Source organism: Aythya ferina, assembly GCF_964211825.1.
Source record: "Aythya ferina genome assembly, chromosome: 9".
NCBI lineage: Eukaryota > Metazoa > Chordata > Aves > Anseriformes > Anatidae > Aythya > Aythya ferina.
The window spans coordinates 23,612,201-23,639,784 of record NC_140305.1 but is presented as its reverse complement, the minus strand read 5'-3'; the positions used below and the strand labels follow the sequence as shown (position 1 = coordinate 23,639,784).

General features: G+C 42.8%; 1 protein-coding gene and 1 long non-coding RNA gene across 3 annotated transcripts; one reads left to right on the top strand and one right to left on the bottom strand.

Annotated features, from left to right (window-relative positions):
* On the top strand, window positions 1-18,353 carry SEC62 (SEC62 homolog, preprotein translocation factor). Its single transcript, XM_084530215.1, has 8 exons — window positions 1-128; window positions 7,292-7,400; window positions 7,796-7,901; window positions 10,637-10,841; window positions 12,418-12,510; window positions 15,032-15,092; window positions 16,033-16,152; window positions 16,762-18,353. The coding sequence occupies exons 1-8, from the start codon at window positions 93-95 to the stop codon at window positions 17,229-17,231; spliced, it is 1,200 nt and encodes a 399-aa protein (XP_084386341.1). The 5' UTR covers window positions 1-92; the 3' UTR covers window positions 17,232-18,353.
* LOC311441739 lies at window positions 15,336-27,321 on the bottom strand. Of its 2 annotated transcripts, none has more exons than XR_014696187.1 (4): window positions 27,232-27,321; window positions 20,726-24,441; window positions 19,783-19,879; window positions 15,336-16,191 (listed from the first exon to the last, which is right to left on the bottom strand). It is a non-coding gene; the product is annotated as an uncharacterized lncRNA (long non-coding RNA). The 2 variants fall into 2 exon arrangements; XR_014696188.1 differs by lacking the exon at window positions 27,232-27,321 and adding an exon at window positions 24,837-25,727.
* Between the last annotated feature and the right edge of the window lie 263 nt (window positions 27,322-27,584).

Sequence of the window (27,584 nt, the reverse complement as noted above, 5' to 3'; positions counted from 1 at the left end):
CGCGAGGCCGCAGCCTCCTTCCCCCCCCCCCGCCTCCTCGCGCCCCGCTCCGCCGCCCGCCCCACGTCACCGCCGGAGCGGACGGGGACAACATGGCGGAGCGGCGGCGCCACAGGAAGCGGACCCAGGTACCGAGCCCCGCCGGCCTCACGGCCTCCGCCGCTCCCCTCAGGGAGCCCTCGGTGGAAAGAGCTGGCCGAGCCCCGGGCCCCGAGCCCGAGGCCTTCCCCGCGGCCCCCTCACGGAGCTCGGGAGGGAGAAGGGGAGGTTGGGGGGGGAAGGGGAAGGGGAAGGGGAAGGGAGGCGGTGGAGCCCCGCGCCGGGACGTGAGGGGGGTTTGGGGCTGGGAATTTTCTAGCAAAGCGCCGCGGGGCCGCCCTGAGGGGGCTCGGTAGGGCCGGAGAGAAGCGGGTGGAGGCGGGGGGGAGGGCCGGGTGTCCCCCTCGAGCCGTTCCTGCCAAAAATTGGGGTTTGTGAGTGCTGTGGGGGTCCTGATGCGACTCCGTGCATAGCTGCAGCATCAGGAGCTGGGACCTGGCGTGTGTTTATCATTAGCCCTAGTGCTGAGGAGTGGTCAGGTTTTATGGCCGTGCTCGGAGTGGAGGTGACGCTTGTGAGGGGAGTCGCAGAGCTGCTCAACAGATGGACGCCTCAGACTTTGTCCTTCTGCTTCGCTGCCCCCTTCTTTCTGCTCCTTTCCCTCCCCTCCCCTGAGGAGATGGGGATGTGTCAGTGCTCGCAGTGGTGCCTGTTCCCCTCTAATTCAAATTACCGTGAAGGGGGGAAAAAACGCAAAGAGTAATTAACCAGAATCTTGTTAAATAAGTTATCAATCACAGGCGGTGGGCATTACGGGGTTATTCACTCTCCAGAATTGTCCCAGCCTGTCCCTTACCGAGGAGGGATGACAGCAGCCCAATCAAGCATCCATCAAAACCAAATTGAAAGTAATTTAATGTTTTGTATAATACCCAGGGCTCTGGTTTTGCAAGCACTTAAGCACATGTTTACTTCCAGCCTGCTAGCAATAGGAGGATTTCCTGGGTTGTTACCGATTGCATCCGTGTCTAGGTGTGAATGCTGAAGGTTTGTGATTCTGGCCTAAATTTGTGGCACAGCTGTACAGCTACGTCCCTATTTGCCTCCTCGTAGTCCCAGTGACAATGGGAAGACAGGACACAGAACAAAGAACATTGTTGAATGCCCAGAGGGTGATCCTAATTGGTCAGAGTGAATAAAGCAAGATGTATTTTTCTGGTTTGCCTTTTTTTTTTTTTAAGCTTTTTGAACTTTCTTGGCGTAGTTACAGTATGTTTATCATGTTTCAGGATAATGCTGCAAGTTGCTTTTGAAAGGAAGAGTGGGGTGTGTGTTTGTAGGTGTCTGAAGTGCTTTAGAAGTCAGTACTTACTTCAGGGCAGTGTGTACCCCCTACTAAAGAGGCTATTTACCATGCTGTGAGTGGGTCTGACATCTGAGTGCCCCATTGCTAATTTCTTGTCAAGAGTAAGACTGTAGCAGGAGACAGAATATTTAGCTGTGGAAAAAGCTGATGGAGCAGACTTCAATCACAAACATTGCGTGTACAAAAACAGGCTTCGGAATAATTTTATATCTACCATCAAGATGTGAATCGTGGTACTTTGGTCAACACGCTAAATGTGAGATGAGGCATGCAAAAAGGGGCAATAAAACAGCTCAAAATTCTCTCAAGCCTGCTTTTCCATCGGAAGCGATACCAGGAAGGATTTATTGTTCAGGATGCATTTTCATAACGAAATACGTTGCCCAATCTGGACCGCTGAGCTTCGACTCTTCCTCTGGCAACAAGGTGAAAGTGAGGGAAGTTACAGAAATCCTAACTTCAAAAGCCGGAGTGAAGACGTTTTGTAGGTTAAGTTGTCGGTGTCATTCCTGACGGTAATTTAACTGTAATTAACATGGAGGCACGCAGCAGTGCAAAGAGCCTGTTCTGTGGGAAGCAGATTGCTCGAGCCAGTGGGCTCCCACGTGATTCAAACTTCTGAAGTCAGGGATGCTCGATGTATATGAAGGACTTAGTAAAAGAAAAGAACATATGTTGTCTGATGGCTAGTTTAATATTTCTTCTTGAGACAGACACCTCTCTGGGTGTCAAAGACATCTGGGGGATGTCTTTGGATGCCTATTGCTCCAGCAACCCGAGGAAGGCTATTTCATCTCTTGGGAAAAACAGTCTGTCCCGAAACACTCACTTAAACACCAAATCTTGAGCTGGTCGCTTTGACGAGCGTTCGGTTGGGTAACACGTGGCACTTTGGCAGGTCTGCACTCGGACTATTAAGTCGGCATTAAGTTTTAATTACTTTGGCCAGATTCCATTGTGCATGGTTTTATTCTGCAGATGTGAAGTTGTGTTTGCGTTGCGATTAATAGCACTCGCATAGCATCCTAGTGCTGTGCCCTCCACTCTCAAAATGCTAATGCGTATAAATATCACTTTTATAAATAGAGAAAACTCTTCTGAGGCAGTGATTTGGCAAATGCCTCGACTGCAAACTGAGGTTTGGGGGTAACAGGAGAACGTGCTTTCGTTGTTGTCTTTTTTTTTTTTTTTCCCCTTCTTGAATCCCTGGATGCAAGCTTTGAGATTCTCCTGATGAAGGACATGGACTAATTGGTATTAACTGTTCCTGCTGGTCATTCTTCCATGCCTTGATTTGGGCTCTGCTGGAAGGAAAACGTGCAACAGCTGCATTGCTGCAAAGTGGTACAGCTTTTTGGGAATGGGTACGGAAAGGGTCTTCTGAAATGACAATGCAGTACTGTACCATTACCAGAAATGTTAATGCAGCTGGCCAATTTTCTTGTTATCTTCTGGTAAATTCGAGGAAAGCCGAGTAGGATGATAACCAGGGAGAACAGCGAAGTAGCTTTTTCAGAAGGGAGTAGTATCAAGTGGTAAAGGAAGAAGAAACAAAGATTGAGGGGGGAAAACAGAAAAATAAGCATTTAAAATAGTAGCTCCTCGTGTCAATAACAAAAGAATCCCTGTAGTATGAAAATCTGAATTAGATTTTTGGCAATAAGAAGGGAGAAAGTCAAAACAACTGGCCTCAGGTTAGAAGAAGACTGCAGCTGGCATGTTTTATCTCCCAAATACCATGCGTTGCTCCTTGGGCATGAGTTTTAGAACCCAATGTGTTTTGTTGTGAATATGTAAACTCAGTTTTTTCTCCAGAAAATTAGTGATAGCTGCAAAGAACGAAGAAACAAACAAATACTTCTACTTACCTAGGACATGTACAGGACAAAAGCAGGTTAACCTTTTCCTGTATGGAAGAGTGAGCGTCTTGTGGCCAGCAGACAGCCGCAGCAATGCAGAAGAACTGGTTCCTCTGCCTGCCTCTGCCATGGTGCCTTTTGAGAGACCTGGGGCAATCCACGTAGTGGTCATCCGGGCAGGAGCCGGGCAGCTTTACCCTTGGTAGGCACTGAAGAAAATTCAGACGGAGTCCTAAGAGCAAGGATCAGCCCCTAATGGGTTGTTTTCCCCCGACCCAGCCTCATCCAGTGATGCATCAAATCGTGCTAACTTGCGTGTTCCTTCTCTGCTCTACAGCACCTTGGTTTCTTTTAGGCAAAGTCCCCAAGTTTCAACAGAGTGGGTGAGGATGACGCCTCTCCCTGCCACAGAACATCCAGCCTAAGGTTTGGGTATGAATCCTCTTGAGGAGGGGGTTTAGGGGTTTCATGTGCCCCGTATAAGCACCACTGATTGAAGAGCCTGCGAATGTTTTTGAGTGTGCCCTGACATATTCAGCATCCTTTGGAAAGCTGATGTGTTTGAGTCCTTAGCAGGGACATGAGGGCGTTCCCATCAGCTAGGTACAGGTGCTCCATGTAGGTTGGTGGCTTAGCCCCCACCACCTCTATCTGATTAGCAAAGGGTGATGCAGGGGGACTCTTCAGGGGCTGGGTTAGGTGTTCAGAGATTCTTAGATGGTTAAAATGCTGGTTGTCCCTGAAGAGTTCACCCCAACTTCACTGTAACAACATTTAGGCATTTAGAAAATCCTGGCAAATGTCTGTGTGGGTTTGGATGTCAACACTTGCTGAAGGTGTGAGTGTCAGCGCCTTCTAGCCTGTGTGCATTTCGTTTGTGGTGCTGGCTGTGTGCTGAATGTGGACTTCAAAAGCAGGTGGCAGTGGTTACAGGAGCTGGTGGACTGCCATGAAGTCCGTGCTGCCTAACCCCTGCTCCAGCAGTAAGTGATGGTTTGTAGTGGGTGATACTAGAGCTGAACCCCACGCCAGTCTTCGTGCCTTTTGTGCCATACTGGGAGTGGAAAGGGACTTTGGGATAAGGGATCCTCTGATGGCGCAGAGGAAGCACTGGAGCCAGCTCTGTGCCACTGGCAGTGCCCCCTGGAGAAGGCTCGTTTGGCAAAATGAGAAAACGGCATCCTGAGAGTCTGCAAGGCCGAGAGAAGATAGGCTGGTGATTCAGCCCAACTCCAACATGCTCAGACCATCCTGGGACGAGATAACTTGGATTCAGCTGTGTGTGCAGGCAGGGTATGAGGAGGAGGAGAGCATGGAATGATGTAGACTCCTTCTGGATGTAAACTCTCAGCTGGGAGGATCGGCTGCACCTGATTAAGTACGCAAATGTCTTGCTTTCCTTATCTGAAAATTGTATAAACTGTTCGGCTTCAGAAACCGTCTGTGAGGGATGATGTTCTGAAAACCGAAGTGTGCAGGTCTTCTGTCTTTCCTATAAAAGTGAATTTTAAATATCGCATGCTTTTTAAGGCTGTGTTGTCTGCTTTAAAGCTTCATAATTTATTCCAAGCTACCCCTTGATTCATTTGTGTAACCCTTTTCTAAATGTACAGGAGGCCTAAGAAGCCCCCTGTTTGGCTATTTCTCCAGCTGAGCATTGAGATCTGCTAAACTGCATCTTTAAAAACTTGCACTCTAGGTACTGACATTTTCAGTGCTTCTGTTGACTTCGCTTTATGAGGGAATTCAGTATTCTGTCTGTCATCTGCTTTAATATTGTAACAGAAGTCTGGCTCTGCAAGTAAAGTGCTGAAAATAGGATGAAAAATGGGGATTCATTTGCAGGGAAAACTTTCTGAGAACAAGCTTGGTCAAACTATGGCAATTTCTCTCACAGGAAAGCTTTTTTGCTTGGGTTACTCTGCTGCAACCCCACAGAAAAGGACAAAGCACTAGATAGTAAGGAGCAATCAAAAAAACTGGTGCCAGTCGCTGCCTGTATAGCACATCACATGGCTTAGCAGAATCGTAAACATTTAAGGAAGGAAAAAATATGAAATCCTGGCAGAGGAATGAAGTGAGTAACTTCTCGGGCTGTTTCATGGACTGTGCTGTAAAGAAGAGCGTTTGCCTTGTGAATCGTCATCAGGAGTATGAAGTGCTGGTAGGAAACGTGAGAAAAGCATTGTTCTGAAATGCAGCTGCTGCATCTCATCGTTTGTATCCATGGCACCTTGGTGTGGGTGCCGTACCCTAATCATGTGGTACATTCATCCATTTCCCTTCAGTGCATTGTGGTGTAGTTTGTTGCTATTGAATCAAATCTGGTTTGGTACCAAAATTAGTAAGATAATCAGGGATTTATAGTTGCTGGTACAAGTGCACCATATAAGGGGACTTCAGACCACAGTATCTAAATGATGTGTGTGCGTGCACTGCCAGTTCGTGGGTAGTTATCTGCTGTTACACACAGACTGATAAAATTGGAAAGGAGAAAAATGAAGGGTTGAACACGGAGAAAGTTTTTCATCCATGTGAGGTCTGCTAGGATCATCTGGCGTGTGTTTGTAAACATAACTGGCGAGAGTGAGAGCATATTTCTGCACACACACAAAGAATTCAGGCTTAAAAAATCTCAGGAGGCTCAGAACTAACAAACCACTGGGTGCTTTTGATAAGGTGGATATCCTGCGCCTGATTGATTTTCTTTAAAAAGGTAGGAAAAGCAAAAATCTCCTTTAGAAGGATCATTCATTAACCAGTTGATTTTGAAAGCTAGCAGTGCAGGCTGTTGAAAGTTAACAGCTCACACTGTCTGAAGTTTTTATTCAGGGGTAACGACTGCTTGACCTTGCGTTTCTGCTTCTTGCAGTATTGTGGTTGTGCAGCTTCAAAGCAGGAATGGACCTTTAAAAATGCCGTGTCTTTACACTGGATCTTTGCATTCTGTATATCCCCATAAATCCACAGTCTTCGTGGCTTCTGTGCTGTATTTCTGTGGGCAGCACAAGGACAGGTACAGAAAAGGTGCTGCTGGCCTGCAAAAAGTCTTGGGGTGTCTGTGTGCATGATCCCCAGGTCACCGTGGGGAGGGGACCTGGAGACCTGAGCCTTTCTGACTGAAAGAGCTCTTACAGAAAGGAGTTTGAGGAAGTTTGTGTGAATCGGTGTAATATCCCAAACGTTTGTTTCATGATTTTCTGAAGCAGGAATGTTCAAAAGGTCTTCCTCCCTCCCTACAAATACTAGGCAGTAATTCAACACAACTGAAAGCGTTTATCTTCTGCCTTCTGTCTTACAAGTCCTTTGAATTCTGCTACTGGTCTGCAAGTTGGGAAATGTGTGGCATGTGTTGATGTTTGTAGACTAAAGGTGCCTTTTTCCTAAAATGCTTGTTCTGGAGCTCATGTACCTCAACGTGCTGCGCTTTATACTGGTGTTCCTAGTCCCTGGACTGGGAGAACCTCCTCGATGGTACTCGTAAGTCTAAGTCACGTTGTAGTCGTGCAGTCATACTGAAAACTTCGACACAAATCTTTCAACTTCTATTCAACATGGTTTTCACCCCTCTTCGACATGAAATTCCAGCTGCTCAGTATTCTGTCAATATGCCTGTGTTGCTGGCATTTCATACATGCCAGTTCTTCTCTCTGTATTGTTTTTCTTCGCTCTCAGCTTCGCAACTCTTTTCCTCCAGCCTTGTAAGCAGCTTTCCATTTGCCAAGTGTCCAGTACTTTCCTTTGACTTCCTCCTTTAATTTGCCTTTTTTACAGAGCTGCTGAATGAGTTTGTAGTCGTTACTTTTGGATCATCTAACACTAGATTCTGGGATTATGTATCTTTTGCATGTTGTAGAAAGAAAGCTCTTGAGAATAATGACTTATGTTCACGTCTTTTACATTTTGTTTGTTATTTATAAATTGCCACCAAATAATGAGGATTTTGCAATATCTGAATTCTGAGCCCAAGTGAATGTTTTTCCCATGTGCTTAAAACTCTCTTAATTTTGCACTTTCTCTGTTGTAGGAGGTCGGTGAGCCGTTCAAAGAGGAGAAGGCTGTTGCTAAATACTTACGGTTCAACTGTCCAACAAAATCCACCAACATGATGGGCCACCGAGTTGACTATTTTATCGGTAGGGTTACTTTTAACCACGGAACTAAACTATCTAACACTGTACTGGGGGTGGTGGGAAGAGGATTTTGTTTTTATTTTTTGTGCTTTATCTAATAAGTACCGATCTTTCAGTACAGTTTTGAAAACTTAGATAAGCATTAGATAGCTGTAAAATTAATCTTATCTGAAGTAAACACAATAAACGTTTCACTCTGTGATTTAAAGGTGTGTAGTTGTCAAGTACTTCAGAATAGCAGCTACTCATTTACCTTAAAAATTGAGAAGATGTGAAATGTCACTGGAACTGACTGACTGACTGGTGTGGTTCAAGTAATGTAGACTCCAGGATGAAATAAATGTCATTCTTTCTAACACATTGTTTTTGTTTTTTTTTCCTCCCATTTTTTCCTTTAGCCTCAAAAGCTGTGGATTGCCTCCTGGATTCTAAGTGGGCAAAGGCAAAGAAAGGAGAAGAAGCGTTGTTTACTACTCGGGAGTCTGTAGTTGAATACTGCAACAGGTATGACCTAATCTAAATCATCGCTTTTATTAATGAGTACAGTTGTCAAGACGTCTTCGTTACTTAGAAACAGTTTTGCTTAGGCCTCTTTGATAAAAGGACTTGATGCGTTCTAAGACATTAGCATTAGTATGTAAAAATAAAGACTATTTTTATTACTATGTTTGAGGGTGTCAGATGAGAAATAGGAACAAGGTAGTGTCATCATCTTTGTTTCCCAAATTCTCTTCTGCATTTGTTATGCTGTTTGGGGCAGCAAATTTTCCTAAATGTTATAGCTCTTTTATGTCAGCAGGATGAGAGCTCTCAACTGTCTCCTTCCTGTGGACCTGGACTGCCATTATGGCAAAAGCTGAACTTTGAGGTTCAATTTATGCCTCTCATGTGGCACGTCTCTGTTGCTTAGCAGACTCAAAAGTGCTTTGTTTAGATGAATGGCATATTCTGGCCCTTCTATCCTTTTTTGGGGCTGAATCTTATACTTGGAAAGCTCTGCAAAAGCCACTTACAAGTAACGACTATATTTAGGGAGTTTTGTTGTTTTGTTTTTCCTTTTTGAGCTTCTTAGATAGCCATCCGTCAGGTGAGATTCTGCCCCTAGTTCTAGGGCTGAGACAGGGCTGATGCCGTTTGAACTTTGTGCTGACTTAGTCAAGAAAAATTAGGAAAAAGAACTTATTTTAATGCAAGCAGAAAAATATCTTCCTTTCCAGGATCTTTGGACTGAGGTCTGTATGTTTGCCTCTCAGTTATTAAACCATCAGATGAGACAACAGTTGGTTGAGTCCTTCAGCTCCAGCAGGGTAGAGAGTGACAACGTAGCATGCAAAAAAAAATCCATTTGACCCTCTGTTCTCTGACTTTTATCACCAGCATCATCTCATGCACTGTTGTCAGTGTTCTAAACGTTAGCACTGTCTGCTTCCTTGGCCACTTGAGAGAGATGGAGAGATGTCTTAATACAGCGGGGAAAGTAGTCCCTTCAGCAGAAGAGGCTGTTAAGGCTTTCATGCATATTAAAAAGAAGTACCTTAACTCTCCTGGTGTGGCTATTGTGATTGTTTTACCTGCCCTATCCAATAGGAAACAACTGTCAGATTCTGTGTCACCATCCTGGGTCGGTTGCATTGAATAGCTCTGTATTTAATAAGTTCCTGTCCGCATTCATAGCGTGAATCCAATGTGTAAGGTCTCGTGGTGCACTCACATATCCATCTAAAGAAACCACAGCACTAACGCTGCGTTTGGCAGCTCTAAAGAGGGCCAATGGTGGGAATTAGCAATTCACCGCATTTCACTGTCATGTGAAGGTCTGTCCTGCTTCACCAGCTGCCTGTTGGCTGCTCTGATAACGTGGCTTCATGCTTGGGCCCACTGCAGGGGGCTTCCAGTGTGTTCTGTTCACGCTCCATTGGAGGCAGGGATGGCTCCCCCAGCTGAGAAGAAAAGTAGGTGCTCCCAAGCGAGTGGTCTTCTGTTGCTCGAAAGAGAAACTACATGAACACTTGTCTAAGGGAAGTTTTTTTTGGCTTGGTTTGGTTTTCTTATTTGTTTTAATTAACCTGTGTCCTGCTTTCGGTTGGGATAAAGTTAATTTTCTTCCTAGTAGCTGGTATGGTGCCGTGTTTTGGATCGAGGATGAGAATAACACTGATAACACGCCAGCGTTTTAGTTGTTGCAGAGCAGTGCTCACACAGAGCCAAGGACTTTGCAGCTCCTCGGGCTGCCCTGCAGCGAGCAGGCTGGGGGTGCACCAGGAGCTGGAAGGGAGAGAACAAGGACAGTGGGCCCCAACCAAAGGGATGTCCTATGCCACGGGGCGTTCTGCTCAGCAATAACACTGCTGGCTGAGCAAACAGCTGTGTTAGCTGCCTGCTGGGTTAAACCACAACAACCTGAAGCAGCTGTCTTTGATAATCAGCGTGCATGTATGTTTAAGCGGTAGAAGGACTTCTCTTTCTTCACTGAGTTCCTAATTTAACAGGCAGTCCAGCATAAGGGTTTGATCTGCAGCAAGAGATGAAAGAAACCAAGTACAAAACAAATTGATCTGATGCGTAGGGCCAGCTTTTTGCTGTGAATTGGCCCTTGCAATCGTAACCCACTGCTTCCCCTCGGTCTGAAGAGCAGGATCCTGTACTGCTCTTCCTATTCTGAGTTTGGGTATGGGCCTTTCAAGGACATTACTTGTTACACAGCATCAGGACTGCCAAATACTACGTCCTATGGCCCAGCCAGCCATACGTGTACTTGCTGTAAGGCATGTTTGTAGCTAATGTGAATGGAATGCTTGCACGTGTGCCACAGTTCCAGTGGTAATTTTATTCAATGTGCACCTCTTACCAAGTAACTTAATAAGCTGTTTGTCTACTTCCTTATTTTGGTGATGAAATACGTTGACATGAACTTGCAAATATATATCAGGTGGTCGTATTAATGGGAAAGATCATTAAATTGACTCGATGGCTTTCTCCATCCTACATCTTGTGTATTCACTTGTGTTTATGCCAAACACTGGCACAGGAAACTACGTTTTCTACTCAGTTCTGAACAGATGAACAAAAAAGAGCAAGAGGTGAGATGGGGTCATTTGTGATGGTGACCTCTGTCAGTCAGTTATGCTGTTCACGATTATATTAGGTAGTCTAGACTGTTAGCTAATGATGTAAGTGTGTGTAAACATGGTAATTCCAGCCACACTTAAATTGTATCATCTAACCTTTTTCCTTGTAAGACTCTTGAAGAAACAGTTCTTTCATCGAGCGTTAAAAGTGATGAAAATGAAACCTGACAAGGATACAAAGAAAGAAAAGGAAAAAGGAAAAGCTGAGAGTGGGAAAGAAGAGGAGAAGAAGAGCAAAAAGGAAAGTGGCAAAGATGAAAAAAACAAGAAGGAGAAAGAAAAGAAGAAGGATGGGGAAAAAGAGGAGTGTAAGAAGGTAAGTGCAATCTGCAAGAGGAGAGACAAACCTGTTAACAGAGAAGACATTAACTGGTATTGTTAAGATCATATTGGCTTAAAAATATGGTTGTTTTTTCTAAAGTGTTTCTTCCTGTTTTGGTCTTTAAAATACCCGTTTTTACATTGTGGGGTTCTGATTCTGATTCAGGTCAAAACGGAGACTTCAGTTCAATCTCCTCACCTTGTAGTGCGGACTGAGTTAATGAAAGCCGCCTCCTGCTCTGCTGCAGCGGGCACTGATGCTTTGTGCAGCTGCACCTTAGCATAGATGGATGTGTATGTGTGTGCCCTAACATCTCAAAGCGCTGCAGCTGTGTATGTAAAATGAAGCAGCAGTTTACCATGTTTGGTGATAAGAATGTCTGGAATGTGATACTTGGTGCTTGCAAGTAGCTCTGTAATAGTGGGCCAGCTTTGTGTATGGGAGCTCTGTTATTAATCTCCTTAATGCCTAGTTTTTACAGACGTCTGATCTACATTCTTTACAGTTCCTACTGTTATTACTGTACAAGTTTTAAATGTTTTCTTCACGTTTTCATTCCCGATTTATTCTAGTAGCTGAACAGAAATCATAAATTAAAACATTAGGAATCTGCTGGACAGACTTGATGAAGAGACGTATTTTGTCTTCTGTATACAGTGATATGAATCCAGTGAGAGTTAGTAGGATAGTGCTCAAAGTTACCGCAGTCTGGACACTCCTGAGTGAGGTAATGGCACGCAATCAAAGGTGCAGTCCACATGTACAAAGGTCTAGATCTCAAAAGAAAGCTGCATGGCTAATAAAGGAATGAGAAACAAAACAGTCTTGCTGGCGGTCAGAACAGAGAAGGCAGTGTAAGGTTACCTAACTCCTGAGATACCTTACAGTGCAGACGTTGAAAGTTAGGAATTCCTCCAACTCACTGTCATCTGAAGTGTTATTATTAAATGCAATGTTAATTTTTAAACTAATCATTAATTATTGAACTGATATTTTAGTGGATAATGTAAGCCATTGGGTACTAACTTAACACAGGGCAAAAACTGTAAATTTAGTTTCTAGCAAAGAAGTAAGTGAAGAGAGTGAAACAGGAGGTGGGGAAGAGGGAAGCACAAGGTCCCAAAAGGACTGAGGAAGGTAGAGAATGAAAAGGCAGAAATTGATTCTGGAAGGATGCCTGTGTGGTAAATGTGGCACCAAGATACCCATTAATTCTACAAGAGCTAGCGATTATAAAGCGTCGTACTCTGTGCTTGATCTCTGTGCAGACTTTGTGGTTAATGTCAGTGGAACTTTGCTGTGCATTTGAACACATTAATCCCAAATTTACAGCCTAGTCCTTAGGTACTATGTATAAATAAAATTTCTCTTTCCTTACAATTTGCCTTTATTTTTAGATACCCAATTGTTAAGGAATGAGAACAATAAGAAATACAGTAAATAGTGTCTTCACTTAAGATCACATTTTGTTGTTTTTTTAATTTGTAAAAAGTTGTCAGACTCAATATATTAAATACCAGAAACTAAAACCCTGTACATGCTTTTATGTATAATTTGTGTTTCTCTCCAGGATGAGACCCCAGGAACGCCCAAAAAAAAGGAAACTAAGAGGAAATTTAAACTTGAGCCACATGAAGACCAAGTTTTCTTGGATGGAAATGAGGTAAGATTTACGGATACTTTCTAAATTTAGTGTCAGTGTACTGCCAGATAATAGCTTAATTTACTACATCTCTGCAGACGTTCTTGTCCCATGGAAGGGAAAAATGACAATGTGATGGGTTATCTTGAAACACCAGGTTTTAGATATCTGCAGTGAGATTAGGGGCAGATAAATGTAGAACAGGAACTTAAAAAAAATCTAAAAGAAAACCTAATTCCCTGTACTTTACATGTTATTGGCCACGAGGTGAAATTTTTGTCCTTGTGGTGTAATCAGGTGTTGGAGCAGGCTGTGCAGGAGGTTCTGCAGTCTCTATGCTCGGAGGCTTTCAAGATGGGATCGGGTAAAGCCCTGAGTGACCTGGTCAGGCCTCACGGCTGACCCTGCTTTGAACAGGGGAATGGACTTCATGAGGCTATTTCTCATGAAAATGGCCTCATGAGATTTCTAAACAAATATCAAGCCTTTTAGAACATGAAGTGCAATCCCAGGAGTGGAAGTCAAAAGTATCTGGCATCCAGAGGCTGCCTGACTTTGTGATCTGAGCAGCTGGGTGATTCTGAATTCTTATCCTGGCTTTACCACTGAAATTTTGTGTGGTCTTAAATACTTTCTGCACCTTTCTTTCCTGGAAGTCAAATCATTTAATTCTTCAACAGTTCGGTTAAGGTACAGAGCCATATTCCTGCTTTAAAGATTTGGGATACATTAGTAACTCTTTACTTTAGCAAAGATAAACTGTTCTCAGCATGCTTTGTGTCACTGTACAGTAATGTCTCCTGGGATTCTAGTAGCCCTTTGGTTATAAAACATGTGGCAGTGAACTCTAAATAAATTACATGTGTGGAAAACGTGTTTCCTTTATGTATCTCTTTTTTGATCTTCGCAGTCAGATCTTTTACAAGCTGTCTTGATCTGTTTCATCCCACCTTGTGTACAATCACCCCTACCTCTGATCCTCCCCATTGTCTTTTACATGGAGTACCCAGCATGGCATGCAGCATTCAAAGCGGGGCTGCAGTGCTGTATTAGCAGCATAATAGTCTTTACAGGTATCCTAACGTTTTGTATTTTTATTTTTTAGTGATGAGCTCCCACTTTTCAAGAGCTGCAACTCCCATAAACTTTCCTGAGTAGGAGCTAATTTAGAGCCATTCCTTGGGTATTTACATTAGAGCTGTTTTTAATTTTAATTCTTTTGCACTTAGGATAGCGTGTAATACTCAGTATTTATATTGCCAAGTCATGATCTTCAGTTTGGGCTTGCCGAGGAGTTGAATGGCAGCAGAGCAATGCCTGCATGTAGTTACTTTTTATACCCTGTGAGAATAGCATTAAATACTTCTTGTTGCATCACACTGAAAAACTGCACTACTGCCTCATCTAAGGCGTCGTCTTGGTAGTTTTTATCAACTCTTCTGCTATGAGGGCTCCTGGCTGCTAGTAGTCAGCTGCTTCTTTGAATCTTAATTATTGATAACTATAAAAACTGTTCAATTTTGTGAGAAAGGAAAAAAAATACTAGTTTAAGAAAACTGCCCTTCACAGGGAAGGTTTTTTCATTAAAAACTGAACCTATCTGATTCAGATGGAGCCACAGCTCTCATGCAAACATCTGGTACTCAGTGTTGCAATGGTAGGCATTTAGGTAAGTGTGCTGTGGTACAGAGGGTACAATACATTTATCTGAGGTAATCAGAGGGGACTTGAGCTGAATTGAGCGTTTCAGCTTGATGCTTTGTTCCATGGTCAGTCTGCTGGTTTTTTTGCTTGTGTTTCTCCTCTTAAGAGAATCTCTTCAAAGCTAGAAGCAATTTTTGTTTCCAGTTGTGGACTTGAGAAATATTTATAAGTTTTTCTTGGCTCCGTGCTGAGCAGTGTTAATGCGTAAAGGAAGAACAAAAGACGACAAGAAACACCTTGATTCAGTGACATTTCTGAATCTGTCGTTTCCCCATCAGTTTTACAGTTTGAATGTTTTCCCTGGAATTTTGTCACCTGTAAGTTAATCTGGGAAAAAACTTCTTTTATGAAGCAATTCGTTGATAGATCTCATTTGATATTTCCCATGTTTTTCTTAAACAACGGGGAAGTTCATTCTCTCCCTGCCTAAAGACTTTGTCCCAGCAAGGTAAACTCTGCATCATGTCCCGCTCCAGCAGCACGGTGTCCTTAGGCCTCCTGCCACCAAGCTCAGATTACGATCGGTACATACCTAAGGCAATCAGTAGGAGCATGCAGGCGTGCAGCCCCATGGCTGTTTGTCTCTTTCTGCAGCTCTTTCACTGACACAAACCTGTTTCAAGTCCTTAACACTTCTTAGGATACACAACCCCTTGCCCTCCTCTTCTACCCTGATATGGCAGAAATGTTATTTTAACATTTGTACGCTAACAGCCAGAGTGCTGTTTGCTCAGTGCAAAGCAATATAGCAAGGCACTAAGCATTTGAGTGAGGAAATAAATTAAGTAATTTATCAGAGCACTTGCTTTTCAAGTATTAATCACTATTTCTGTTGTAGGTGTATGTGTGGATCTATGACCCTGTTCACTTTAAAACATTTGCTATGGGACTTGTACTGGGTAAGTAAGAGTAGACAGTAGCAAGCCCACCACAAATGGGGGAATATCAACAGGATATCTCTCCTTGCAGAAATGTCTCATCTTCCTGGACAAACTGCTTTGCTCTTCAGTTTCAGCATGACTTGATACCAATCACATGACATGGTTTTTGATCTCAGGATGGAGGGAGGATGCATGCAAATAAACAAAACACACACAAAAGACAGCTGAAGGCATAGTTCAGCAAATGTCTGAACTCATACAAGTTTGCAAGCTGTTTATTTCAGTTTAAACAAATGAGCAAGTTGCTTCATAGGCTGCTGTGGTGGGTTATATAAAAATGGGAAAGATATTAAAGCTATTAATTTAAACTATAAATAATACCTTTTGGACCCTTGTGTTTGTTTGGTTTAAGCACAGTCAGTTTTTTTTTTTTTTTTTTTAATTGAATGTAATCTTGTTGTTAACTCACATCAGTGAGCTAACAGCTAATTTCACTGCTGGTCCAATGCCCTTGACCTATACTTTGCAGCTTCCTCTCCCTGTGAGAACCACCTTTCTAGGGAACCACTGTCATCCCCTGGGGCCATATTCAGCTCTCTGATCAATCCTTGGGCCACCAGGAGCTCCACCCAGATCTCTGTGCCTGCTTCCTGCTGGACTGGTTGTTGGCAGCTCCCTGCTCACCTTTTTGCTTATTGCCTTTCCAGGGGTGCTCCTTTCTCCTTTGATCAAGTATAACAATGTAGACTTGCTCAGTGTGGTCCCTGGTGTCTGTGTAACCACTATGAAAACATCAGGGGAACTAGAAAATATTTCAGTCAAGGCCTAAAATGCTGTCGTGTAACTCATACTTTGCTAAGCCAATACCTTGAGTAAATGGTAAGCCTAGAACCTTCGTGTATGTACGAGGAACAACTAAGCACGCGTCTCATATGTTTGTTCTTATCTTCCTATTTAGTGATCGCTGTTATAGCTGCAACCCTGTTTCCACTCTGGCCAGCAGAGATGCGTGTTGGTGTTTATTACCTCAGTGTAGGTGCAGGCTGTTTTGTAGCCAGTATTCTTCTTCTTGCTGTTGGTAAGTGTCGGCCTTCTTCATTTTATCAGCAGGTGAAGTCTAAAAGGGCAGAAACATTTAAACATACATTTAAACATTGGCTCAGATGGGTGAACAACCTCAATTACTTCTGATTATTTTGTTAGCAGTAGCCAGACTGGTCCTGGGTATCTATTTCCTTAGTGGCCACTGGGTGTCAGGGTTGTGCCACAGAAAGAAAAGTCTCAGGCTTGTTCCACCTGTTTGTGCTTCCTCTGTTGTGGAGATTTGTTTACTGCCTCAGTTTAAAAACAAACAAAACAAGAAACCAAAAAAAAAACGAAAAAAAAAAAACAAAACATAATGCCAGAAAATAAGAACAGATTCAGTAGTGAGAATGGTGTAACCAGGATTTTAAAGCATTAAGAACTAGATCATAGACAGGATATATGGTTACTGGGGACAAGGAAAAAGACTTGGTAAGTAAAATAAGAATAATAAATCAAGAATGCTACTGCAGAATGAGAGGATTTTCCTCAAGGTTGCCACTGTTGCTGGCTTTGGCTGCCTGTTAGCACTGGATACTTCTTACACCATAGTTGTACATTGTGAGTGCTTATAATAACAAAATTTCCCATTTTTTAAATACAGCTCGCTGCATCCTTTTCCTTATTATCTGGCTCATCACTGGAGGAAGGCATCACTTCTGGTTTCTGCCAAACCTTACAGCAGACGTGGGATTCATTGACTCCTTCAGGCCCCTGTACACACACGAATACAAAGGACCAAAAGCAGACTCAAAGAAAGAGGAAAAATCAGAATCCAAAAAGCAGCAAAAATACGACAGTGAGGAGAAATCAGACAGTGAGAAGAAAGAAGACGAAGACGGGAAAACAGAAGCAACGAGGAACTCGGGAACGGAAGGCTCAGGAGGCGAGCGGCATTCAGACACTGACAGTGACAGGCGTGAAGACGACAGGTCCCAGCACAGTAGTGGAAATGGAAACGACTTTGAAATGATCACAAAAGAGGAACTTGAACAGCAAACAGATGAAGGGGATTGCGAAGAGGAAGAGGAGGAGGAAGAAACCGAAAGTAGGCCTTCACATGAAAAATCATAACTCACTGTGGTTTTGGGACTAAGTATGTGCAAATGGTTGGATTTTCTTTGTTGGCTGATCACCAAAACATAGACCATACAGTAGCACCTTTGTTTGCTGAATATACATGTTACCAAACAGTTTTATATCTAGTTCCTTCATTTTTTTTTAACCATTAACTTGATTACTTGGTACTATGTTAATCATTAATATACATTTACAGAAGTTTTATCAATCTGACAAGTTTTCTATTGATTAATAGATTGCCCAGATCGTCCTCAAACATTGAAAACATAGCTTTCTGGTACTTGCATAACTGGTCAATTAATTTCACTTCTCAAACGTGCTTTTGTAAAACAGGTAAAAGTTGAATGACCAAATCTCAGATTATTCCTAGTTATACTCATTTGATAGCTAGTTAGGTAAAGCCCTTTGTAGCCCACAACTTTCTTGATATTTTTCCTGATTTTATTTTCAAAAGATTGTGAAAACTTTCCTAAGAAAACTAGTTTTAGCAGAAGTATTTTGCTGAAAATATGAAAGCTGGTAGTGCTGAATTTGGCTGCAGTGTTCTCTGTTTCTCCAGACTATGTGCCAGCAACTTAGGAAATCCAAACTGGTTTTGTACATCTGGTTCAGAGAAAGATGTCATCTCTAGCAGGTGAAGGAAGCAGCACGGTTTGGAAATGACGGCTGTTTTCTTTCTCCTGTTCCATCATAATAATTAAAAAATGTATTCTGTACATAATTTACAAATAAAGCAAACCATTTACTTTATCTGCTACTTATTATTTAGAGATTTGATCCAGCATTCAGTTTGTATTATTAAAGCCATTTTGTGGTGTATCTATCAGAGAAATGCAAGTCAAGAGGACCTCACAGAATATTTGTGTATGATCAGTAGCTGTTCCACAAGAGCTTTAGTTTTGTGCCAACATTCCATGTATTTGAGTATGAGTAAATTGATCCTTATTAAATGAAAGCAAACAACATAGCTGTATGTATGCCTTAATGTTAAAACTTTCTATTTTCTGGAACTGGAATACTTTTTAAATGGAAGAGGCCGGAGAGTATTCATCTGTTCAGAAATATGGGTAACTCAGAGCTAATATGAAGTGACCATAAATAATTTGTTTATAAATACCTTGAAGTAGTTTGTGCAGTTTCTCTTATGCATCCCTTACTTACTGGATGTTTGGAGGATTTGCTGTATGGTTTGATTGACTAAGCATTTAAGAAGGTAAAGCTCGGCATCATTCCTCTAGCTCACTAGAGCAGTAACTATAGATTTCATTGTTTCCTGAACCCATTCAGAGAAGGGTAAGCAAGAAATTTTAATAACTGACTCAGAGAACTTTTTTTTCTATCCTAAATTGCTTCCCCTTCCTTCCAGCACACACGTTTTTCAGATGGTGCAAATATATCAATCATAACAGGTGCACTGGTACACAACTCATGGGTATGGTGTCATTTGTCTCTTAAATGTTCTGAATATTTGCTCCATAAGAAAACATAAATTGGACCACTTTTTTATTCATTTAGCAAAAAATCAAAGGATCCACTACCCAAAAAGACAAGCTCCTGGATCCCCGTATGTTACAGCTGATTAAAATAACAAAGCTTTTCACTCGCTTAAGCGCAGCTATTTTGCACTTAGCTCATACAGATGCTAGTTTTCAATGTTCTTGTGTTTCACATATCCCTGTCTAACATTGATAACAGAACTGCGTTTCTTTCTGTAGAGGCATCTTCAGCTAGCTGCCTCTAATTCACAGCGCACCTGACCTTCACAGCCTGCTCGGGAACTCTTGCTTTTAACCACGCTGACGGAGAGTTGCAAAATCTCCTGTACTGAAGCCATCCTTGCAGTTCATCAGGTTAGATTCTTGCTGATGTCCATAGGAGCTCAAGTAAGGGTGCCTGATCTCTCACATACGTGTCTTTTAGAAGCTGACTGCAAACTAGCGCTTTAGAGAGCACTACTGCGCCTTGAACCCTGTACAATACATAGAGGGGCAGCATGTCCAGCAGTGGTTCCAAGTCAGCAGCTGACCTACTGGCAGTTTTTGGAGAACTTAGTTCTGTAGATTTAAGTGTATGTTTCCTCTAAAAAGCGAGGATATCTGTATTTAATGGGTGAGAAAAAGTTGAAGGGACCAAATGATGAGCAATGCTGCCACCTGCTACATGGGCCTAGGGACAAACATCTAGGTTTCAAAATGAAGTGTGAAAAAATTATATTGACTCCCTAACAGAGCTCCAAGCTCACACAGGTGTAGAAATTGAATTAGCCTTTACCTCTTTCACTTGGATCTGCTATGAACAACTCTGAATTATCTGAAGAAGTGGTGTGAAGAGACCTGGCTGCTGGTGGTGTCCAGCAGTTAAGTAAAAGACTTCAAGACCCGTTACTGTAACCTAGTATTCGCCACAAATATTCCTCAAATATTTCAGAATTATTTTAGCATGAGATAATGAGAGAAGTAATTACAATATGCTAGTAACAGAACTGTGAGCAGACTTGCAGTACCTGACAAACACTTCAAAGACAGAAAATCCCAAAGGTACTTACCCAACGTTTGGTTATTTATCAGGCCACTTTTACATCAGGTATTTCGAAGTAACTTTCTTCTTACCGGTGTTGACTTAACTTCCAGAGTGCAGGGTAACTTTAGTGGGAACAAGTATAAACACATATATAAATTAGTGGAGTGCTATTTAAACAGCTTTTAAATATTATAGACAGTTAAAAGAACGCTACAAGGACTTTCAAGATGATGTCCTTCCTGCAATAAAATTTTATAGTGGTCTTACTGACTTTCCTCCTAGTATTTCATATACCCTATGTAATTTTCTAGTTATTTTTCTTTGCAAGAAGATGTGATTACTCCTAACTTTTGGGGGAAATTAAATAATCACTGGGAAAACACTAATCAGTATTAATGCAAATCAGTATTTAGTGGAGATGCTCCACCCAGGTATGCTGTGCTCTGGTACAGATAAAATAACCTCACCTCCCTTCAATGTTACAGTATTCTTGTAGACAGATCTTTCTCTACCAATTAAGAAATAATTAAAAAAAAATCTTCTTCGATAAAATTGCATTTTTATCATCTGTAGAAATGTGGCAGCCCTGGTTGGGATGCTTCTATCTGGTGAGTTCCTAATATCAAAGTCCCTTTGGAGCAGATGCTCAAGGGAGCCATTACTTTCATCTGCTGCATATCTGCAGAGCTGATTTTTTTTTAATTATTAAATACATATTTTATAGAATCTCTATATGCTGCTCATTTAGACCTGTTTCAATTTCTGTTTGAAATCAATCCTGTGCTTTCATAGAGCTGCATACAGCACAAGGAAAAACAGAAAGAAAAAATGCAGAATGCCCCAGTTCCTCAATTAATTAATTAATTACATTTTAACCAAGACTTGTCTTCTTTTTGTTATATCAGGAGAAAGGCTGACAAGCGTCTGACTTATGTAAACATTAGATGTTGAATATGTAAACACTAAACCTGGAAATGCTGAAAATAGAGTTGCCTGGCTTAGCCCCTCATCTTTCTTCCTGCAGCCACCTGCACTTCTCTCAGCCCATAATACGCTGTGGCACTAAGCTGTATGAGCCCTGCAAGGCCGCTTTCCAGCTGCTCCGAGGATATAATTCTTCTCTGATACGGTCACAATGACAGCAAAGTAACATTCAAACCTCACAGTTGGCATCAACAGCACTGGGCAACAGAGAAACACCTTCGAGATGCAGCTCCATTACTGGCAGGAGCTGGATGTCCCCGTCAGGCCCCCTGTTGGATCTGTTGGCAGATTGAGTTCAGGTGAGCTCAGTTTAAAGTAATTCCTGCTCATCCCCAGGCAGCTGTGCCCTGCCCTTTTCTCCCCTCCTGCAGCTAAGCTGCTTCCCCTTTGCTGTCCCGGCACCACAATGCATCTACTCCAGCCACAAACCTAATTTCCAAGATAAAATAAACCTAAATACCACATGGGCAAAACAAAAGACCACTGTGGGTGAGTGAAGTGTCAGCACACACCATTTTCTTCCATGGAGCCACCACAGTGAGGACAGAGCAGCTCCTCCACCACCAGGTGGACCTGACTGTCACTGCCATCAGCTGGGGCTAAACACGGGGCTTTCAATCAACCCGAATTTGCACTGAGTCCTCCCTTTTGTCACCAGGCACCTGGGCTTTTTGGGGCCTGCCCTGCTGAAGGAGCTCATCGCTGTGGCTTGAGCTCTGGATGACTGTATCTGCTTCACTTCCTTACACTTGAGTCTAAATTCTTCACAGGTTGCACTGGGATAAATTCAGAGGAGATACACAAATCTGTAATGTTACAAACAGAACAGGAGACAGGCTCTGTGATACTGTTTCTGCTCCCACCAAAAGGGAAGGAAACTCCTCAGTACAGAGGGGGTGCTGCAGCAGGAGATGCTCGGGCACCGCAGGGCCTCACGCCGCTCACAGGCAGCTGCTGCCTTCTGAGCCACTGTGGGAAGGGAGGGCTGCACCACGTGCTGCTTGGCTGACATTTCATTCAACTGCTTTGCATCTGAGGTATTTCTGAAAGCAAACCTAGAAAGGTTTGTATCACGCAAGTTTGAACACAATTTTTTATTACACTATTTTTAGCAGGAAGTCTTCAGCAACCCTTTTCCTGTACACAAAGCAGCTGTGGTTGTGATGCAACTTTTGAGGAGTTTTAATATAAAATACACTTCAGCATTTAGCATACAGATTATCAATGGGGTTAGCTTTTCTTTTAAATCAGGCAACTCTTACTAGGAAGTAATCTGTTCTGTGCAAGGGTCCCCACCTACTTGCCAGCACAGCTACGTGACACACATCAGCTTATAAATACAGGAGAGAAAGATGTCAGTTCTGTTACAGGCCTAGAGAAAGACCAGTGGCATACGGCTGTGTTAAACAAGGGCAACCCCCAGCTCACTCCAGAGGATTTCCCAGGGTTGACTCACTTGATTCTCAGCCTCTCTGAAACAATCCCACTCTATAAAATGAGATAGCACAGGAGATCCTTGCCTGCTTTACCACTGTGCTGTAGTTTGGAAGACACTTAGCTGTAAGAGACAGGATGCTTGCTAACAAACTTTCACAAGTCACACACTCTTAACGGTTGATCACAACTTATTACAGATTCTGAGCAAGCACTTTAAAAGGAGTTAGAGCTACGAAATGGGCCACGGCTCTGCTGTTTGCTAAGGCTGCGCTGTTGCTTTCCCACTTAGCACGTATGGAGAAAGACAAAACAACTCTATCAGTGTAAACGAACTCACAGTGAGCAGCTGCTGAATGTTTTCAATAGACTTCCTGGTAATGGCTGGTACAATTTCATTAGGGCTTCTCATTTTATTTAATAAAACATTGGATGATTTTATTTGTAGTACAGCAACAGGTGCAGGGAAACAAAAGGCACATTTCCTGATCGTGCCCACAAAGAGTCCATTACTCACTGGCTGACACAGAAGGCATTCGTTTTGCCATGTGTAGTTTTTTATATGAAAATAAGGATCACTCATAAAAATAATTGTTTTATGATAAAAGACATCTGAGAGAAGTTAGAGTTAGCAATTGCACTGTGCAAATGGTTTCAGTGCAAGTTCAAGTAACGAGAGAGATAACTACTCAGTGGACACCAATCGTGCTTTGGATACAGATCAAAATATTCTGTACAGGTGGTGAGCATCGTTAATCCTCATAATATAGAGCAGAAACCAAACACAAGAAAGGCTAAGCTCATGATCCTTGAAAGTACTCTGTAGCGAGGATCCAGTGAAGGATGTAAATGCCACAGAGTAAGTCCTAGAAAAAGGTTTTCTTTTGAAAAAAATAAATGCCCTACTACAACTAATGCCCGGAAGAAAGTAGATTCACAGCTGGACTTCAACACAGTTCAGTTCCAGCCTGTGAACTTAATCTTAGAGGAGATCTGTTACAGGATGAATCACAAGGTGTTATTTGTAGCTAAGTTAAAAGTAAAACCAAACACCCTCTCAACCACATCGCGTACCATAAGCCTATGGAGGAAGAGATTAGATGTTCTCTGGCTGAGACCTGAGAGTACGTTGTTTTGAAACACGAACGTCTTGCTAAAATGTTCTTCAATCAGTTCAGAGAAAAGAGGAAAGGAAAACAGGAAGCAGAGCACTGCCTGCTTCACCTGAAAGAGGAAGAAGAGTAGGTTGTGAAAACCTAGCTTTTCAATTTGCTTTGCCCAGAGGAAAAACATCTTATTTTATTCAGCATACTGGTGAGACAGAGCCGTTTATTCTGACACATTCATGCCTTCTGAATAGTGGCAAACTCCACATAAAGATAACAACATAGGAAGAACCATCAGTGCTGGCAAAACTGAGCAAAAATTTCTACTCACCTCTATACCTTGAGTAACAAACCAATTTGTTACACTTGCCTCCCCCTTACTTCTTCTGAGATGCAAAAATCAAGATGAGTAAGAAGGAACGCACATTGTCTGTGCTTTTAAAAGATTCCTGAAAAGTACACGAAAACATCTTGTAGATGGGACCCGGATCAAATATCATCTTCATTATAAAATAAGCTGTCCCTTGACATGCATTCCTTAATAAATATTTTATTAAAACCTCCATAAACACCCTAATGTCTTTCTGAGACGTGGCCTTTCAGGAACAGCAACTACACAATGCTCACTCACCAGGCCATTGCAAAACTCAAATTGCTAATCCTGTGCTGACAAGGCATAAGATCTAATAGGGCATTAAACATGCTCTGCTAGGCAACACCCAGCTAAAGGCATGCCAAAGAAAAGGGACAGAGAAAAGGCTGCATCACACCAGCACTCATCTCCACGTACAAATGCACTCTGGAGATGACATTCTGCACACACCTGGTCTCCTGCCAGCTCTGCTCCCGTCTGTTATGTCCACTCACCACCAAATTAAGTCTCAGTCCAAACCTCTGCTGCTCAGGACGCTGATTTTTCATAATAATTTCGCCAGGAGTTCACTCCACAGTCTATAGCTCTGCCCATGTGACATCAAAATGCATAAATACACATTCAATCCCCCTGTCTTGCTCCCACAGGCTTGGGGTATCCCAGATGTCAACGTGAGATTTCTTGAACTACACAAGGATGAGGTGTAAATTTATTCCTTCTGCTCACTTGAACAAAGGGGCAGTTGGCAACTAGCATGTGCAGCACAACAAGGCCCAGACAGGAAGATCTGGGGGAAAACAAAAAACAAACAAGATTTGGGGCTGACTACCCAGGAGCCATGACCTAAGTTCCTTCACATAACGGGAAAGAAGTCCGATTTGGTATCGTCTTGAAGAAAGAAGGACACATCTACCCAAGTTTCTTGCAGGTGCAGGGGACACAGAACCACAACGTGATTTGAAAAATTCACGAAGAAGCTGTTGCAAGAGCTTTGCTGTGTCATTTCAAGCCCCCCCCCTCCTGGAACAGGCAGTCTTTGGTCCTCCACACACAGGTGCCTGTATGCAAATACACATTCATTTCTCAAACCTTTCTACAGCCGCACAGGCACATAAATGCAGCCACCTCAATCAAGCAGGATGGCTCCAGCCATTACTTAAGAGCAGAGTATTTGTCAAATACCTGCACGTTTTCCTGCAAAGCTGCAAACTGAGCAGATACTACAGAAGAGCCTGACCTTATTCAAGACCGAGTGTGAGCAGCTCCTGACACAATGAGAAGGAGCTGCCAACACAGAGCAACACGTTTGATTTTGAGGTCTTCCCTCCTTTCATTATTTTATGTTTGAAAAACAGGAAGATGAGATGTAGCATTTGGGAGCAGAAAACAATCACTTCAGAGTAATCAGTGAGCAATAAACAAGCTTTCAAACAAGCACCACAGTGGGTCTTGGAAGAGGGAAAGGGAAGCTAAGAAGTAGTTCCAACATTAACTCGGGGATGTTGGACACATAAGATTAACCCAAAATACAGTGCATGCAGAAGTGGCTTCCGATGCCTTCTTCCTCCCTTTGAGCTGACAAAAGAAAATTTGATTGCAAGAGTCTACGCAACTTGCCCCTGTGGGACACGCAGAGGAGCCTGCCCAGAAAGCTAAGCACGGAGCTGACATGCTGGGCTGCACACTCTGGAAGTCACGCACACATTAAGGTCTTTATCAGCAGAAAGAAATGCTTAAACTGTTCCTTTCCCTTCCTGGTTGCTCGCTTCCACCATCCGTGTATCTCCCCACATAGGCCAGCACAGTTTCTGCAGTCGTAAAGAAAGTAGTGATCAGAAGCAAAAATATCAGCCCAACAACTTCCTAGCCAGCACTGGAAAAATCACTTTTTCTGATCTACTTTGATTAGAACTAAGAAGAGGATAAACTATTATCGAGGGTATTGCCAGTCAGATACTGGCGAATGGGACCACCCACCAGATTGGGTGCCCAGATGGTAAAATACACATTCCAGGTGTGAAAATTTTCTTGTTACATTGCAGTCTGTGTAACAGTCCTAATAAGTGCTTTTGGGATAAGTATATATTGCCAATGTGAATGCTGCTCAAGATTAGTTTAACTTCTGGGAAAAAAAAAAAGAAAAAAAATTATTATGTCTTTGTGGAAAAACAAGATGATTGATATAGTCTGAAAAAAGATAATGAGAGCTTATTTAAACAGTGAGAGGAAACACAGAAGACAAAAATTAGAAGAGCACTCTACCTGCACTTGAATTTAATTCCAGAGTATCAGAGAGTTAATTGCTTTTACCAGCCAACTTAATACTTCTGTACATACAGATCAAACATGGATAGATCTATCACTGATTTTCTATTTAACCTTCAAGAAAGACAAAAAAAAAAAAAAACTTTCCCTTTCAATGGGTACTAGACATGGCTGCTCTATGCTTAATGACTGAAGTTTAGACCCAGTAAAAAACTAAGTTAAACTGAGTAAGTTAGGTCCAAAAAGCTCCCAAAGATTTCTCTCTCCTAAGCCTGATCAGGTCCCAGAAATTACATGTTCTGCCTACCTTTCTGAGGTGGCCCAGCCCGCAGGAATCATCTAACAGATGCCATTTACTCCTGCCAGCACCTAGTTTTTGAGAAAGGCTGGATGGACACTATCTTTTTCCCAGATCTCCCAGTGACTCACACCAGCACCTCCTGCTCAGCGAGCCTGGACAAGCACCTGGCACGGCCAACTTGCTGCCCGGGGGGCAGAGGAGCGGCAGCGCCGGGCTCTGGGCTCCATTCTGCACACACGGGACGGGTGCTGCAGCACTGAGCTCACAGGCTTCCACGCCTCTCCTTAGATTTATCTCTGAATTACCAAACACATAATGAGGAAAAAAAAAAAGATGCCATAGAATGACAGCTATATTGCATACATGCAGCCAACAGAGAGCCATAGTCAAGAGGAAACCACTTCCAATTAACTCAAGAAGCAACGCTCAGGACTCTCAGCTGGCCACACCAGCAGCAGGATGTGCTCTTATCCTACATTTGTTGCTAGATGGGAAATAAAACAACAAATGGAAAACTAAATTAGTAGGTTGATCTGGAGGAGGAGAAAATTCTATTCTGTGCATTTTTAAACTCTATTAAGTAGATTGCTACAGGATGTCCAAGCCAAAAGGCCAACCCATTTAGAAGGTTTTATGTTGTACTTGCAGGATTATCCACTTGAATTCACCATTATCTTAAATGGAACAATGACTATTTCCTAACCTGCTTCCAAACTTTTCTTAATTGCTGAAAATCTCAGAGAAGGCCAGTGCTGGGAGAGCCATTTGCAAAAAGATCTTTTTGCCAAGATAGTGTCCACAGTGAAATATTCCTTAGCATTTTCTATATAATCCTTTAACTATACTATGTGGAGAAAGTTCCTGTATGTAAAATGATATACCTACAGCACCGAGGGATTGCAGAATTTTGCGTTGCATTTCAAAACCAGCAGTGTTTTATAAAACCATTAAACGATGTAGAAAAAGAGAATTATCGCACCACTGGCCAAATTCTCCAACATTTAGGTTTACCTTACGGTCCTATCAAGGAGCAGGGACGCCGCAGGAAGGCGATGCGCCCCATGCTTGGGGGCACGCTGTGCTGGCTGTGGGAAGGGGAAGGTGCCTGGGGAAGCCCACAGACATGGGGCACTTGGGGACAAACCCACCGGCTGCTCCCTGAGGGGCACCGAGGATGGGCCAGGAGATGCCAGATGGGGCCAGGCGGTGGGTGCTGCCCGCGTCCCTGAAGGCACCGAGGGCTCTTCCAGCTGCGAGACCTGCAAAGAAACAGAAGCAATTAATCTTCTGAAAGCCTGCTCGGCCCTGTCAGTGACACCTTTGGGATGGGATCTGTTGGGATGGGACCTCCCCACACGCCGCAG